Below are 12,765 nucleotides of genomic sequence, written 5' to 3'. Positions count from 1 at the left end.
CATGGAGACATTGTTGGTACCCGCACAGCACCGCCGACAGCAGCCCACCTCCCCACTGGCCCTCACCAGCCGTCTGCAAGGGCCAGCACCTGTGTCCCCACCGATCAGATGAGGAAATGAGGCTCCGAGAGGCCAGACCGTCTGCAGCCCTCACCGAGCAGAGGGCTCCACGCTTGCGGAACAAAGTCTGCTGGGTGGAGGAGCTACCGGGTGAGCACAGGGACCACGCGCGCAGAGCGTGAGGGGTGCAGGGCTGAAAACTGGCTCAACGCGCAGGCCCCGCCGCGAGCACGCAGGGAAGCAGCGCGGCCGCCCCTGGACCTGCCGGAGCGGAGGGAGCCTCAGCTGGGCCGGGCCTGGAGGACCCTGGGTCGCCTCAGAGGACGAGCCTCAGGGGCGCGGGTGGGCAGCGCCAGCGGCAGGGTCACCCTCACTGGCCTCTCTCGGGCCGAGGCTCCCAGCCTGAGACCCATGGGGTGCAGAGAAGGTGCCAGCAGAGGACCACACACCCTCAGCAGGGGACACGCAGCCCCGGCAACTCTGGCAACTCACACGGCAGGAGCAGCCGGCAGCCTCCTCCCACTCGTTTCCATGGGAACCCCCTTGAAATAACCCCATCTCCAGGCTGCGGCCTTCCTGCGGAGGCAGGGCTGAGGGGAGTCAGGCGGAGCAGGCGCCCACCAGCATCCGGGATGCCGGGATGCCGCCTGGAGGGCGAGGCCCCGCCCCCGCCCCCAAGCAGAGATGACCGGGGCCTGGGGGCCACAAGCCCATTGCTCCGGCGATGGAAAGACAGAGGCCACTGGCGATCGCCTCGGAAGCACCCAGCTGCCTCGCCCTGAGAAGCCTCCATGCCGGCCCAGGTTGACAGGAGCATGGCCTGGGCCCCACCCAGGGTCCCTCACGGCAGCCCTGGGGCTGGACAGCCCCTGGCCTTAGAGCCCCCAACGTCCTAAGTGCCTCCAGTGGGAGCAGAGGGATCCGGACGTGTGTCCTACACGTCCACAGCCCCAACCGCCGGCGCCCGGCCCTGCGGCAGGGGCAGGGGGTGCTTGTCTAGGGACCTTCAAGTGCCTTGGAAAAGTTCCCGGGCTCACCCGGCGCACACTCGGCGAGCCCTGTGCATCTGGGACTGCGACCATCGACGACAGTCGCCAAATGAGAAGAGCGCGGCTCGGAGGGTCCCCCGGGACCAAGGGCAGCGAGACGGGGAACTGCCGCCGACGTGTCCTGGGCACTTTCTCCGAGGAGACACGCCCCGGCCCTTTCCACCCATTCCCCCGCCACCGTGGTTCTCACAGCCACCCTCTGATCTGAGAGCTGTAACCCGCCCCCCGCCTCCGCTGATATGGGAACACGGGGGCCCCAAGAGGCCACACGGAGAGGGGGCCGCCTGGACCCGTCCCCACCGGCTCCAAGCCGAGGCCTGAGGAGGGTCAGGCTCGGTCCTCTGGACCATCAGGGCGAGGCCTGCGGCTGCTGCTCCACGCCCCACGTCCCCGCCCCCCAGGCTCTGGGCCTGCCCCCTACTCCTGCCACCCAGAGAGGTGAGTGGGCCAGGCCGCAGAAGCCACTGACCCTCCCCAGGGCCTTCAGCCAGGAGCCTTTGGGGCAGAGCCGAGGACAGAACTGCCACTTCCAAGCTCCTCTCGTGTGTGCGTGCCTGTCCCCCCCCCCCCCCCAGACCAGCAAAGGCACCACAAGCCAGGGGCTGTGGCCCCAGCGGGGCCAACCGGTGGCAGAAACATCCCTGCCGAGAACCCTCCCGGCAGAGAGCCCCCACGGCACCCCCACCCCAGAAATCTCCCCACGCTCGGCCTCAGCAACCACCCAGCCAAGCTCCACCCCTCGGGGGTCCCTGCAGGCTCGTGGCCAGGTCAAGGGATCGAGCGCACCCACGGGCCACGGACAGCGGGCGGCCGGGGCAGAGCGGAGGCCTGGAGCATGTTCCCGAGGGGAAGGCTCCGCGAGAATGAGAAGCCACGAAGCCCAGTGCGGGCGAGGGCTGCGGAGCCAGGCCCCGCAAGGCTGGCCACAGTAGTCACAATAAAAACACACGCGCCCTTCGACCCTCCCATTCCTCCTCCAGGGATGACTCCTCAGAGACCCGGCGGGGTGTGAAGTTGCAGCAACACGCAAAATGGGGAAGAAACCAAACTACCACAACCCCCAGCCGCCCCGGGCGACGCCTGGATCCATCCCCACGCTAAGTCCGGTGCCAAGAACGGCCCGAGTCAGGAGGAACGTCTCCCACCCACGACGCGCCGCCTCCGCGCGGGGCGCCGCTGACCGTGTGAGTGCAGGCCTTTAATTTCCAGGAATAAAACGACTTCGGTTTTGAATGACTGTAAAAGCAGCTGATAATAAAATCCCACTAAATACATATTTGAGAGAAATGAAAATACAGAATTCCACAAATGCAAGGCACACGGAGCCCCCTCAGCCACAGGCGGCCCCTGCCCAGCGTCTGTAAGAAGGGACTCCCTGCGGGGACGTCCGCAGCCGCGCGCACGGCAAGGCGGGCGCACGTGACGGGAGGGCTCCAGCAGGACACTCAGCAGGGAAGCAAATCTCTAAGTCCTGGGCCGCGGGCCACCCAGCCGCCCTCCGGTCCCCGCCTGAGAGTTACGGAAAGCAGGTGCGTCCCCCACAGGGGCCTGCGCAGAGCGGCCAGCACCTGCTCCACTCCTTTGTCCGGAAGCCGGACGCGGGCGAGCTCTGGGTCTCAGGGAAGCCGGCCGCCGGGCAGGCGGGAACGGGGCTCCCGGGCCGCGCGGGCTGAGTGAGGCCCTGCTGCGGGGAGCACTGTGGGGGCCCCTTTTTCCCAGGGTTCCCTCTTCATCTGCTGCCCTGGGGCTGCCTGTCCTAGATAGTTCTGCTGGGTGCAGTTTCCCGCAGCAGCAAAACGGGCTCTGAGAGACGCTGGCCGTGACGGGAACGGTGTTTCCCGTGGAGTCAGGCGAAGTTGGGCGCAACCCCCCTTCCGCCACCCCGCCCTGTTGCTCTGCGACCCCGGGCAAGGAGCCTGGCCCCCAGGAGCCTCCGTGTCCTCTTCTGGTGCGGGGTGTGGGGGACTGCAGGGTCCCAGCACCAACTGCAGATGGCCCTTGAGGTAAGGGCTGCGGAACCGGGTTGGAATCTTGCACCAGTTTCGCGCCATCTATTCCACAAACACCGGCCTCCCCTCACCTGCTGCCAACGCCCCCATTTTCAGGATAAACCCAGGGTCTGTCCCATCGGGAGTGTGGGCAGCCGGTTCTTCATCTGGGTCAGAGAAAAACCAAGCCACGGTCCGCCGCCCGCGCAACGCTCGCCAAGTGCTTGGCGGAAAACGCCAGATGACCGCACCGCGGGTCAGCTCGGGGATCCCAGCCCTTCTGGCCTTCAGGATGCTCGAGGCATCCCGGCAAGAAATGAAGGCAGGCAGGCAGGTGGGGGCACGGCCAAGGAGCCCCAAGCCACCCGGACGCGGTGCCCCCCGCGCCGCGGCCCCGGGCTGTAAGGAGGCTGCTGCAGACCTGAGCAAGGGCTGGGTTTGGCCTCTGTGGGCCTGGGTTCCATCCCAGCCCATCCACTAGCAGCTGTGAAACCCCTGCCTCCCTGTCCTTGTCTGACCACCGGAGACGGCAATTCCACGGGTGGCAGGGGAGCCTTGGGCCAGGCCCCCGAGGCGCCTGCCCGCCCTCCACACGGCCTGGCTCTGGAGCCCTCTCCCCCAGCCCCGGCCCCCAATGCCGCCCCCTGCTTCTCCTTAGATCCCAGGACTCCCTCAGGGCTCCGTGTCGTGTCTCCTGCATCCCCAACCCCGGTCTCAATGCCCGCACAAGGCAGTCCCGATAAATGTGTGCTGAATGGATTCTCTTCTTCCAGGAAACCCGCTCTGATTTCCCGCCCCCCAGCCCTCCTCTGGGCAGCCCACCCCGAGACTGCCCGCCACGGTCCCAGCACCGGTCCCTGGCCCATCGGGTCTGTTCTGAGGCTCCCGGGGCAGGGACTTTGTTGGCCACATCGTCCACCCCACCCCGCAAAGCACCGGCCACACAGTAGGTGCTCAATAAACAGGGGGCAGTCCAGGCGGCTCAGCACCCAGGGAGCCCCGCCCTTCCTTACAGACGCCCTCCCAAACACACGGGTCCGTCTCCGCGGTTCCGCCGCCCGCCGCTCCGGCTCCCCGGCTCCTGAACTCCCTTGTGCTCCCTGACTCCATCGGACTCCTCATCGTGACCGATTCCATCTACAACGAGAAACCCCATGTGCCTTCTCTCCTCCTTGCTGTGCTTTTGTGTTCTCTCCGAGGGGCGGGCCAGAGGCGGGGGCGGCGGGAGGGCCGGGCCGGGGTGGCGGCCGGGGGAAGGGCCTCCGCCATCCAGCCAGCGCGGGCCGCTACCCGGGCGAGGCTCACACAGCCCAAGCGCAGTTAGGGCTCAGTCGCCCGCAGGCCCAGCCGGTCCCTGCAGCCCAGTTTGGGAGACCAGGGAAGGAAGGGGGGACACCCTGAGTGCCCTTCCCTTCCCCCCTCCTCTGGGCCTCCGTCCTCTGAGGGGCTCGGCTGGGCCGCCTTCGGGCCCAGTGACCAGCACCCAGCCCTGCCTACGTTGGGAGCCGCCCGAGGGGAGAGGAGAGTTAGGTCCACGTAGAGTCGGGCCCAGCAGAGCGTGGGATCCTGAGAAAGGTCCCCAGGGAGGAGGGGGCGCCAGCCTCACGCCGGGAGGACCCGCCACCCCAGAGCTCGGAGCCGACCTCCCCCGCCCCACCCCCGCCCCAGCCCAGGCCTGTCCCCTTCTGTCGCACCTTGTCCCGAACCCGCCAACCCGAGCAGCCCTCTGTCCCTGGAGCAGCCTGACCAGGGTGGGGGGTCAGGAGGACGCACCGCAGGAGGAGGGCAGGGCACAGCCCCCGCCCCCGCCCCCCGCCCGCAGCCTGCACGGAGACGGAGCGGCCAGGCCCGGCTCTGTCGCAGAAACGGCCTCGCGCCTCCTTCCGCGGACACGTAGGGGAACGCAGCCCCATCCTGCTGGCCTGGGGCCTCCCACCCTCCAGGGCCACTTGCACGTCCCACTCCGTGGGCGCCGAGCGCAGCTCTGAGGGAGCCCGGCTCACCCTTGTCCCACTTGAGTCCTCCCGGGCTGTCGTGGGGCCCAGCTCCCCGGAGCAGGCCTCGTGCCCACGTGTGGTGCCTCCTGCGGACGCCCTCGCCTCAGGGAACCCGGGCGCTTGTGCTCCACGGCAGCATCTCCATTTTACACACGAGGAAACTGAGGCCCAAGGAGGCCCTGCGGCTGGCCCAGGCCACACAGCTGGTCACAAGCTCTGCCTGGGCTCGCACAGGGTCTCCGGGCCACCGTCACCGTCTGTCACCGCACACCATGGCCCCTTATAAAGGTACAGCCACAGCGACCCCAGCCCCCACGTTTGCAGCCACTGCCCCAGTTTGTCACCTGCCACCCCACTGTCCCCATATGGACATGCACCTGCATCCGAGCAAATGTTCCAATTCGGGGTTTTGAAAATTGGGTCACCTGCAGGGAAAGTGCCATGAAAAAGCTGTGCCTAGGATCACAGGGGGGCCCTGAGCGTCCCCAGCTCCACCCCACACGTCCCCAAGCCTGAGGCTCAGGGAGTGGTCACCTGGAGGCAAAGTCACCCCTGAGTCCTGGGCATGGAGCTCTCGGGGGGGAGGGTCCTTGGGGCCCAGCGGACGCCCCAGCACAGCCCCGATCAGGACCCTCCTGGAAACACCACGGGAGACCTCGGGGCGGGGCTGGCCTCGGCCACGGCCCCCACCCCTGCCTGCCCCCACCCCTGGCTCCAGCTCCTCAGGGCTGAGCAGCGAGAGGGGATGGGGCGCTGGGACTGAGGTGGGCCAGGGGGAGGGTCAAGGCCTCAGGGTCACCCCGCAGCGTCTTTCCCAGGGACGCTGACAAGCGTGGCCGGGCCGGGTATGGATTCAGCCGTCCACGCTTGTCAGCAGGAAGATGACCACCTGATGGGCCTTTCAGAGCATCAGGCGCACCCAGGGGGCATCTCAGCCCGTGCTTGGGGAGATCCAGGGGGCTGCTCTTCCGGCCCCAGTTTAGAGCTGAAGATACCGAGGCACTGAGAGGCCAACTGCACACAGGGCGGTGGACGCAGAGCAAGGCCAGCCCGGGGTGACCCGAGTCCCTCTCGGTGCCTCTCCGCCTGCAGATGTACGAACACCCAGGCCAAAACATGGGGGAGGGGCCCCCAAAGAGGAAGGGGTGGAGTTAAAAGTGACCGAGGCGCGCTGGCAGCATCGGGAACCAGCCCCCGAGCACCACATCTCTCCTCCTGGGCGGGGGAGGTCACGGCTTCGACTCTCAGGTCCCTCGTCTATGCAACGTGGGGGACCGCCCGCCCCTCTCGGACCGCCCGCAGTTCAGTGAGATGTGGCACCGGAACGGGGTGGGCGGCGGATATGCCCTCGCTGCTCCCCGGCTGGGGCAGGGGGTGCCTTTGGGAAGCCTCCCCCACCTCTCCCTCCTGCAGGACCCCAAGGCCACCTCTGTGACTGTGTTTCGTCCCCAGGGAACCTCGGCCTGTCAAAGACTCAACTTCCTTCCCCACGCGGGCACTGTGCTCGGCCGTGCGCCAGACCCGCAGGGGAACGGAGCGTGGCTGCCCTGAGGTTCCCAGGGGCCAGGGAGGGCCCCGGTCTGCGGGACCGAGCTTCTGGCCGGGGCGATGAGTTTTGGAATGAACCGCACGGTGGTGATGGCTGCACATGTGCGGAACGTCATCAGTGCCCCTACATCACTCCCTTAAAAATGGTTAAAATGACATATTTTACAATATATAGAATATATATTTTTACCACAATCTTTAGAAAATTATGTGATATATCAAAAAGCCATGGAGGTGTGCACTTTAAATGCATGAATTGCACGGTATGTGGATTATATCTTAATAAAGATGTTTTTAAGAAGAATTTACAGGCGGGGGCACCTGCCAGAGGACCTCTGTTGGCCAGCGTTCGGAGGCGCGGGCTGCCGTCCCCGCCGGCCACACCCGGGGCAGCGCCGGCCCCGGGCCGCTCCCTGGCGGGCGGGCTTCCCATTAGCTTGGCTGACGCCTGCGCAAAGGGAGCCCGGGTACTCGGAGGCCAGGGGCGGGGGCGCCTATAGTGCGGGCCAACGGCCCCCTCTCCAGCAGAGAAGAGCCTGTCTGTCATGCCTGGGACTCGCAGCAATGAACCTAAGACGATTCCAAAGCTCACCTGTCATTTGGAACAAGACCGGAAGACATTCCTGGTGGGGAGGGAGGGGCGCGGCAGGGCACGCAGGGGACAGACAGGCCCCAACAGCCGTAGCGCCTCCCCTCACTGCCTGAGGCAAGCAGGTCCCTTCTCCTCCTGGTCAGATCCTGGCTGCAGGGCTGCTGAACGGGGACAATGACAGCGTCTGCCTCAGGGACAATGCTGGGCACTGCCCACCTGCCCAGGGCAGGGACATGTGTGTTCTCACTGAACAGCAGGGTGGCTTCCTTCCCTTCTGGCACATCCAGAGAGAGGTCCCCGTCATCCAGTGGGCGGTGCTGTAGGTGCCAAGGGCCACAGTGGGTTCTGATGAAGCTGCTTCTGCAGGGCTGAGCAACCGCGGTGACCGGGAGGCCGGCGTGGCCTCAGGGCCAGGCGCACGGAGCCCGCGGAGCGGAAACACCGGCGGCCCGCCTGCGTCCACTCCGCAGCCCCACACCCAGCGAAGGGGCTGCCACCCGCGACGAGGGCGCCTCATGCGTGACCTACAGAGGGGGGAGTCAGGGCCACAGGCTGGCTGCACCCCAACCGGCCTCTGTCGTGTGAATGACCTCGCACAGCGCCCACACAGGGGGCCGTCTGCAGGAAGTCTAGTCCGCCCCCGAAGAGAGATTTCCCTCTCCTCTCGCTTTCTATACTATTTCTTCCTGGCTTTACTGAGATGCAATTGACATGTAACACTGTATACATTTAAGATGTACAATGTGTCAATTCGATACACTTACATTTTGCAAAACGATCGCGGCCTTTGTGTTAGCTAACACCGCCATCGGGTTACACGCTACCATGTCCCTTCTTGTGGTGAGAATATTTAAGATCCGTTTTTCTCAGCGACTTTGGCATATAGAGCGTAGCAGTATTAGCTAGAGTCCTCGTGCTCTACGGCAGATCCCAGGTCGCCGGCCGACGGTGCAGGGGACCTCAGCCTCCTGGCCGTCCCCACCGGGCAGGGACCGTGTGGGTGAAAGCAGCGGCGACCCTCTGGCCCGCCCAGCCCCCAGCTGGAGAGGGAGACCCGGCAGTGACCACCGGAGCAGACTGGGCCCGCCAGGCCGTGCCCAAGTTCTTGACGCCCCAAAGCCAGAGGACACAGTGAAACGCTCCTCCTCGGTCACCGCAGGGCAGAGCGGTTGGTTGCACAGCAGCAGTAACCCTGACACTCACTGCGCAGCGACTTGGGCAGGCGGCCCCGCCCCGCTGAGGCTCTGATTCCCAACATATGCGGGGGGTCGTTTCCACTGCCTCCCAGGGTGCGTGTATTGTTCCCACGAGCTCGGGGCCGTCACAGTGTGACACAGCAGCGTCCAGGAGGGGCAGCTCCCCTTGCCATCGCCATCACCATGGCCGCCATTACTTCCCTGGGAGGACAGGTCAGGCAGGGTCCCCGGCACGGCCAAGGGCGGCAGCGCCCGGCAGACACGCGCCAGGAGAGACAATGAGCACAGGCTGACGTCACTACAGGCTGGAGCGGAAATCAATTTTTTCTTTCTCTTTTTAAAGCCAGGGAGACAGAGACCGATGGGCTTGCTGTAATCTACAGATGAGCCTCTGCCGCGTGATAGATGTGGCCTCGCTCCTTTAAAGATCACCCAAACTAAAAGAGGTGGTCACTTTTAGTTTCGTAGGCAACAGGATATTTGACGCTCTGTTCAAGCCCTGAAGAACACCCCTGCCCTTTCACCAAGAAATTGTATTCCCGGATGGCCAGAGAAGGGAATAACCGGAAATACAGGGAAACATACTTTCACAAGGATGCTGCTCACATCTTAAAACACCAAAGCTGGTACATCGGTGCCCGGGAGTAAGGTGCTGGATACACCCTCCACCCGCTGTCACCTGCACCCACCAGCCTGTGACACACTCTTGGGTGGACCACAAACCAAGAACGGAGCTTCACCGTCCTTCCACCCCTGCACCCCGAGGCCTCGATCACCCTGGACAACGTCTCCCCCACAACCCTCTGCCGCCCATGCCGGGTGCCTCCCCTGGAGGTGCTCGCGTGCCCTCGGGGCTGCACGCCCCCCACCACCACTCTCCCAGCTCCGGCACACGAGCCCCTGGGGTCCATTCTCTGCCCTTTCCCTCCAGCAGCCGCCTCGTCTGTCCTCCCGCGGTGCCTGCCAGGAGCTCCGAGACCCGCAAGTGCACGCCCCAGCACCCTGGGGCCGCGCTGTTTCTCACCCCCTGCCTCTGCCCGGGCATCCCTGCCCCACCCGCCGCAAGCCTCCTCCCCGCTCCCTCCGCTGGGCTGGCCTGGCTGCTCCCTGCTCCGGACTCGGCGTCTCCGCCCGCCTGCCCCCAGGCTGTGGCCTGGCCCGGCCTCATCTCAGCCCGGCCTCATCCCAGCTCGGCCTCATCCCAGCTCCCGTCACACTTGCTTATGAGCACCTGCCTACGTCCCCCTGGTTCCAGAGGTTCCAATCCGCCCCCTTCCCGCGTCACCATCCACCCTGCCGCCACCGCAAGCACTCACCCAGAGTGTCACGAGAGAATCCACGCAGGTACCAAATCAATGGCTATATATCCATGATAGACTGGTGTGCAGCCTTAACAACTGTTAACAGTTGTTTCCTCGGAGTGTGTGGTAGGTAACAAGGGCAAATGTTTCCACCGTGTTAGACATTTAAAAGATACAACACTGCTTCTATGTTTCCAGCATGTTAAATATTTAAAAGCTACAACACTGTGTTTCTCTGATAATCTGCAAGGGCCACCTTGAAAAGGAAATGTAACACAACTGAAACAAAGTTTCAGGGCTGTGAAATCAGGATGTTATTTTCCCCTCTCTTTATTCTACTGCTGTGTTTTCAAAGATTTTTGTAATGAGATAAAACAAGTACAGAAATAAAATCAAAGCCTTCTCACAAGGAGTCTGTCAACACATATACGACTTGGCCCCCCGGGTCTGATACAAAGGGCCACATCAGGGCGACAGATTCTGTTTCCGCAGCTTCCGTGAGGAGCCTGACCGCTCCCCGGGGCTATAAGCGAGTCAGGGCTGTTTTTATCACCACCTTTCGCCTCGCAGCTGGGGTAGGAACCATCACAGCGCAGGCCCCGGCCCCTCCGGCCGGCTCCTCCCGGAGAGACTGCTCCCGAGGCCGACGGCGGGCGGGGGTGCGCCCCGCGAGCAGGGGGCGTGGGAAGGCGCCCCTCTCGGCGAGCACGGGCCACCCAACCACTTCCGCAGTGGGCACCTGGAGGTGTTTAGCCATCACTCCCAGGAGAGCATAACTGCCACCCCCCAGCCAGGGCTCAAACATCACCACGGCCTTGCCACCCGGGATGGGCCGCGCAGCGCAGACCAGCGCGGGGGTCCCTCACATTGTGCAGGCGGGATCATGCGCGCTGAAGCCGTTCCAAGCTGTCTCTACAGTCAACGCAGACCTTACAAAGGTTCTGGGACCTTTACTTTTTTTTTAAAGACATTACAAACTCCCTACTGGTGGTTATACATGCATTAGAAAACACAAATAGTAAAATTTACTCGGCATACAGTAATTTGAAACATTAGACACATCGAGAAGTCAAGTATTTTATTTCTTCCTGTAAAATACATCAGGAGCAGTGTGAACGGTGCTGGCTGCTTCTGCTCCTCACCGGACCCGGGACGACGGGCAGGCCTCTGCTCCGTGACCCCGAGGACTGTCTTTCTGAGTCAAGGTCAGTTCCAAGGTTTTATTCTTTGCGCTTTCAACATCCTGAGCGATCTTCGAGAGAGCGTCTGGCTGTGAGGCATTTCTTTCCAGAGTCACTTCCTCTGGCATCATCGTTCTTCCTGTCGCGGCCACATCGCCAACTGTCATCTGGAGTCCACGTTCCTGTAGCCTCAGGCCTCTGGCTTCCCAATCACCCTGAACGCCAGCAGCTTCCACCCAGGGCCCGCAGCCCCTCCCGCCGGCCTGCCGCTTGAGCCTCTCGTCCAGCAGCAGCGTGGCTTCACGTCCTCACCGAACGTCCTCTCGGTGAGCCAGTCTCTCCCTCTCTGGACTTTGCATTTCTGTAAAATGCTGCGTGCACTTGTCATGGGGGGGCCAGGAGGCACCGTTCCCGTCCGCTTTGCTCTCTGTGAGCGAACTAACAGAATCGCAGCGGCCAATCCACGACGGATGTGGCAAGAAGTGCCTGGGTCGTGGACCACGATGCGCTGTTTCTGACTCAGTGATCTGCGGACGAAGGACTGAGGGCCAAGTCTGCGCTTTGTGCAATTACTCCGTTACCCAGGCGGCTGCCACCGCAACCGTGTGGCTGGGGGACGGCGCCACTTACCCGATCGGGGCGGCTGACATCCGCCCCTACTGGACCTGTGCGGGTGAAGTGTTTCAACTCAGGGAACCTGGCCAGGGAAGGCGGGGTGCTTGGTAAAGACATCTGTCCCCTCAGTCACTCAAACACACGCCCCAGCACGGGCGAGGACCAGGCGCGGAGCTGTGCTCAGAAGCAGCAGATATGTCCACAGTAGGCACCTACGGAGGCTGCAGGGGACAGGACTCTGGGGCCCTGCATCAGAAAGGCCTGGTTTCCAGTCCTGTCTTACGGTCGGAGCTGGGTCACCCTCCCGGCTGGGCTGGGTTCTTTAGCTCCAGGCGACGGCTAACCTGGGCCAATATAAGCAAGAAGGAAGTTACTGGAAGGCTCAGGAGGAGCCACAGGCTGGAGGAGAGGGCGTGGTCACTGGACAGTGGACCTCAGACAGAGCAGAAGCTGGGAAGGACTAGGGGCTCTGTTTCAGGACCCCACGACTGTTACAGTTACCTACTGCTGTGTAACAAGTCACCTCGAAACGCGATGGCTTAAAACCATTTCCCTTGCTCATGAGCCTCTGGCCTGGGTGAGTCTCAGTGAGCGGGGAGGGGGGGGGGCTCTGCCAGGAGAGGGGCACCCCCGGGGCTTCTTCCCAGGATGCAGGCAACCCCACCGCCATCAGCCTCCCAGCCCCCCAGGCGGCTGGGACCGGCCACGGGGTAGGGACGGGGCGGGGCAACCGGGACCCTTACAGAGCAGCAGTGACTGTCTTCAGCAGCAGCGTCTGAAATGGGCAGATGTGTCTCAATCAGAAGGGACCGGAGAGACAGAACAGGCAAAGGCAGGGGCAGGACTCCAGGTCCAGGTAGAAGCAGCCACCGAGGAGAAGCCACTGCGAGACAGCCGGGGACACTGCTGAGACGGACCGGGCTTCGGAGGAAGTGAGCTAGTGCTCGTTGCGGGAGGTGGGATGGCGGCGCTCGGCTCTTCAAGAAATGCCCCACCATCCGGAGGTGCGTGCGGATGCGGGACGTCGAGTTGGCTTTGAAGTCCTCCCGCGAAAAGGAGGGGGAGTGAGTGAAGCGGGTTCGACAAAACCAGGAGAGCAGCTGCGGCGAGGGCAGGGGCGGGGAACGGCTCAACAGCTCAGCTCCTCTACTTCTGTACAGTGTGAACATCTTCACCAGATGTTTTCAAATGACAAAAATTCGAAGGCTGACAGTGACGATGAAAGCAGCCCCCTCTTA

The 12,765-nt window shown here is 63.6% G+C and overlaps 1 protein-coding gene across 2 annotated transcripts in view; it reads right to left on the bottom strand.

The window, feature by feature from the left end:
- PPP2R2C (protein phosphatase 2 regulatory subunit Bgamma) overlaps positions 1–12,765 on the bottom strand; it is an 86,704-nt gene that overhangs the window by 65,737 nt on the left and 8,202 nt on the right. Inside the window, exon 1 of one of the 2 annotated variants that reach the window (XM_054582224.1) lies at positions 7,235–7,276. The exons of the other annotated variant lie outside the window; for it this stretch is intronic. Coding sequence (XP_054438199.1) covers positions 7,235–7,241 — 7 coding nt within the window. The 5' untranslated portion in view covers positions 7,242–7,276. Of the gene's footprint in view, positions 1–7,234; positions 7,277–12,765 lie in introns of those variants that run through there. 2 annotated transcript variants of the gene reach the window in all.

Source organism: Pteronotus mesoamericanus, unplaced genomic scaffold (genome assembly GCF_021234165.1).
Source record: "Pteronotus mesoamericanus isolate MK-2021 breed Mesoamerican mustached bat unplaced genomic scaffold, CSHL_Meso_final contig_68, whole genome shotgun sequence".
Lineage (NCBI taxonomy): Eukaryota > Metazoa > Chordata > Mammalia > Chiroptera > Mormoopidae > Pteronotus > Pteronotus mesoamericanus.
Note: the sequence above shows the minus strand (reverse complement) of the source record. Positions and strands in the feature narration are given on the sequence as shown.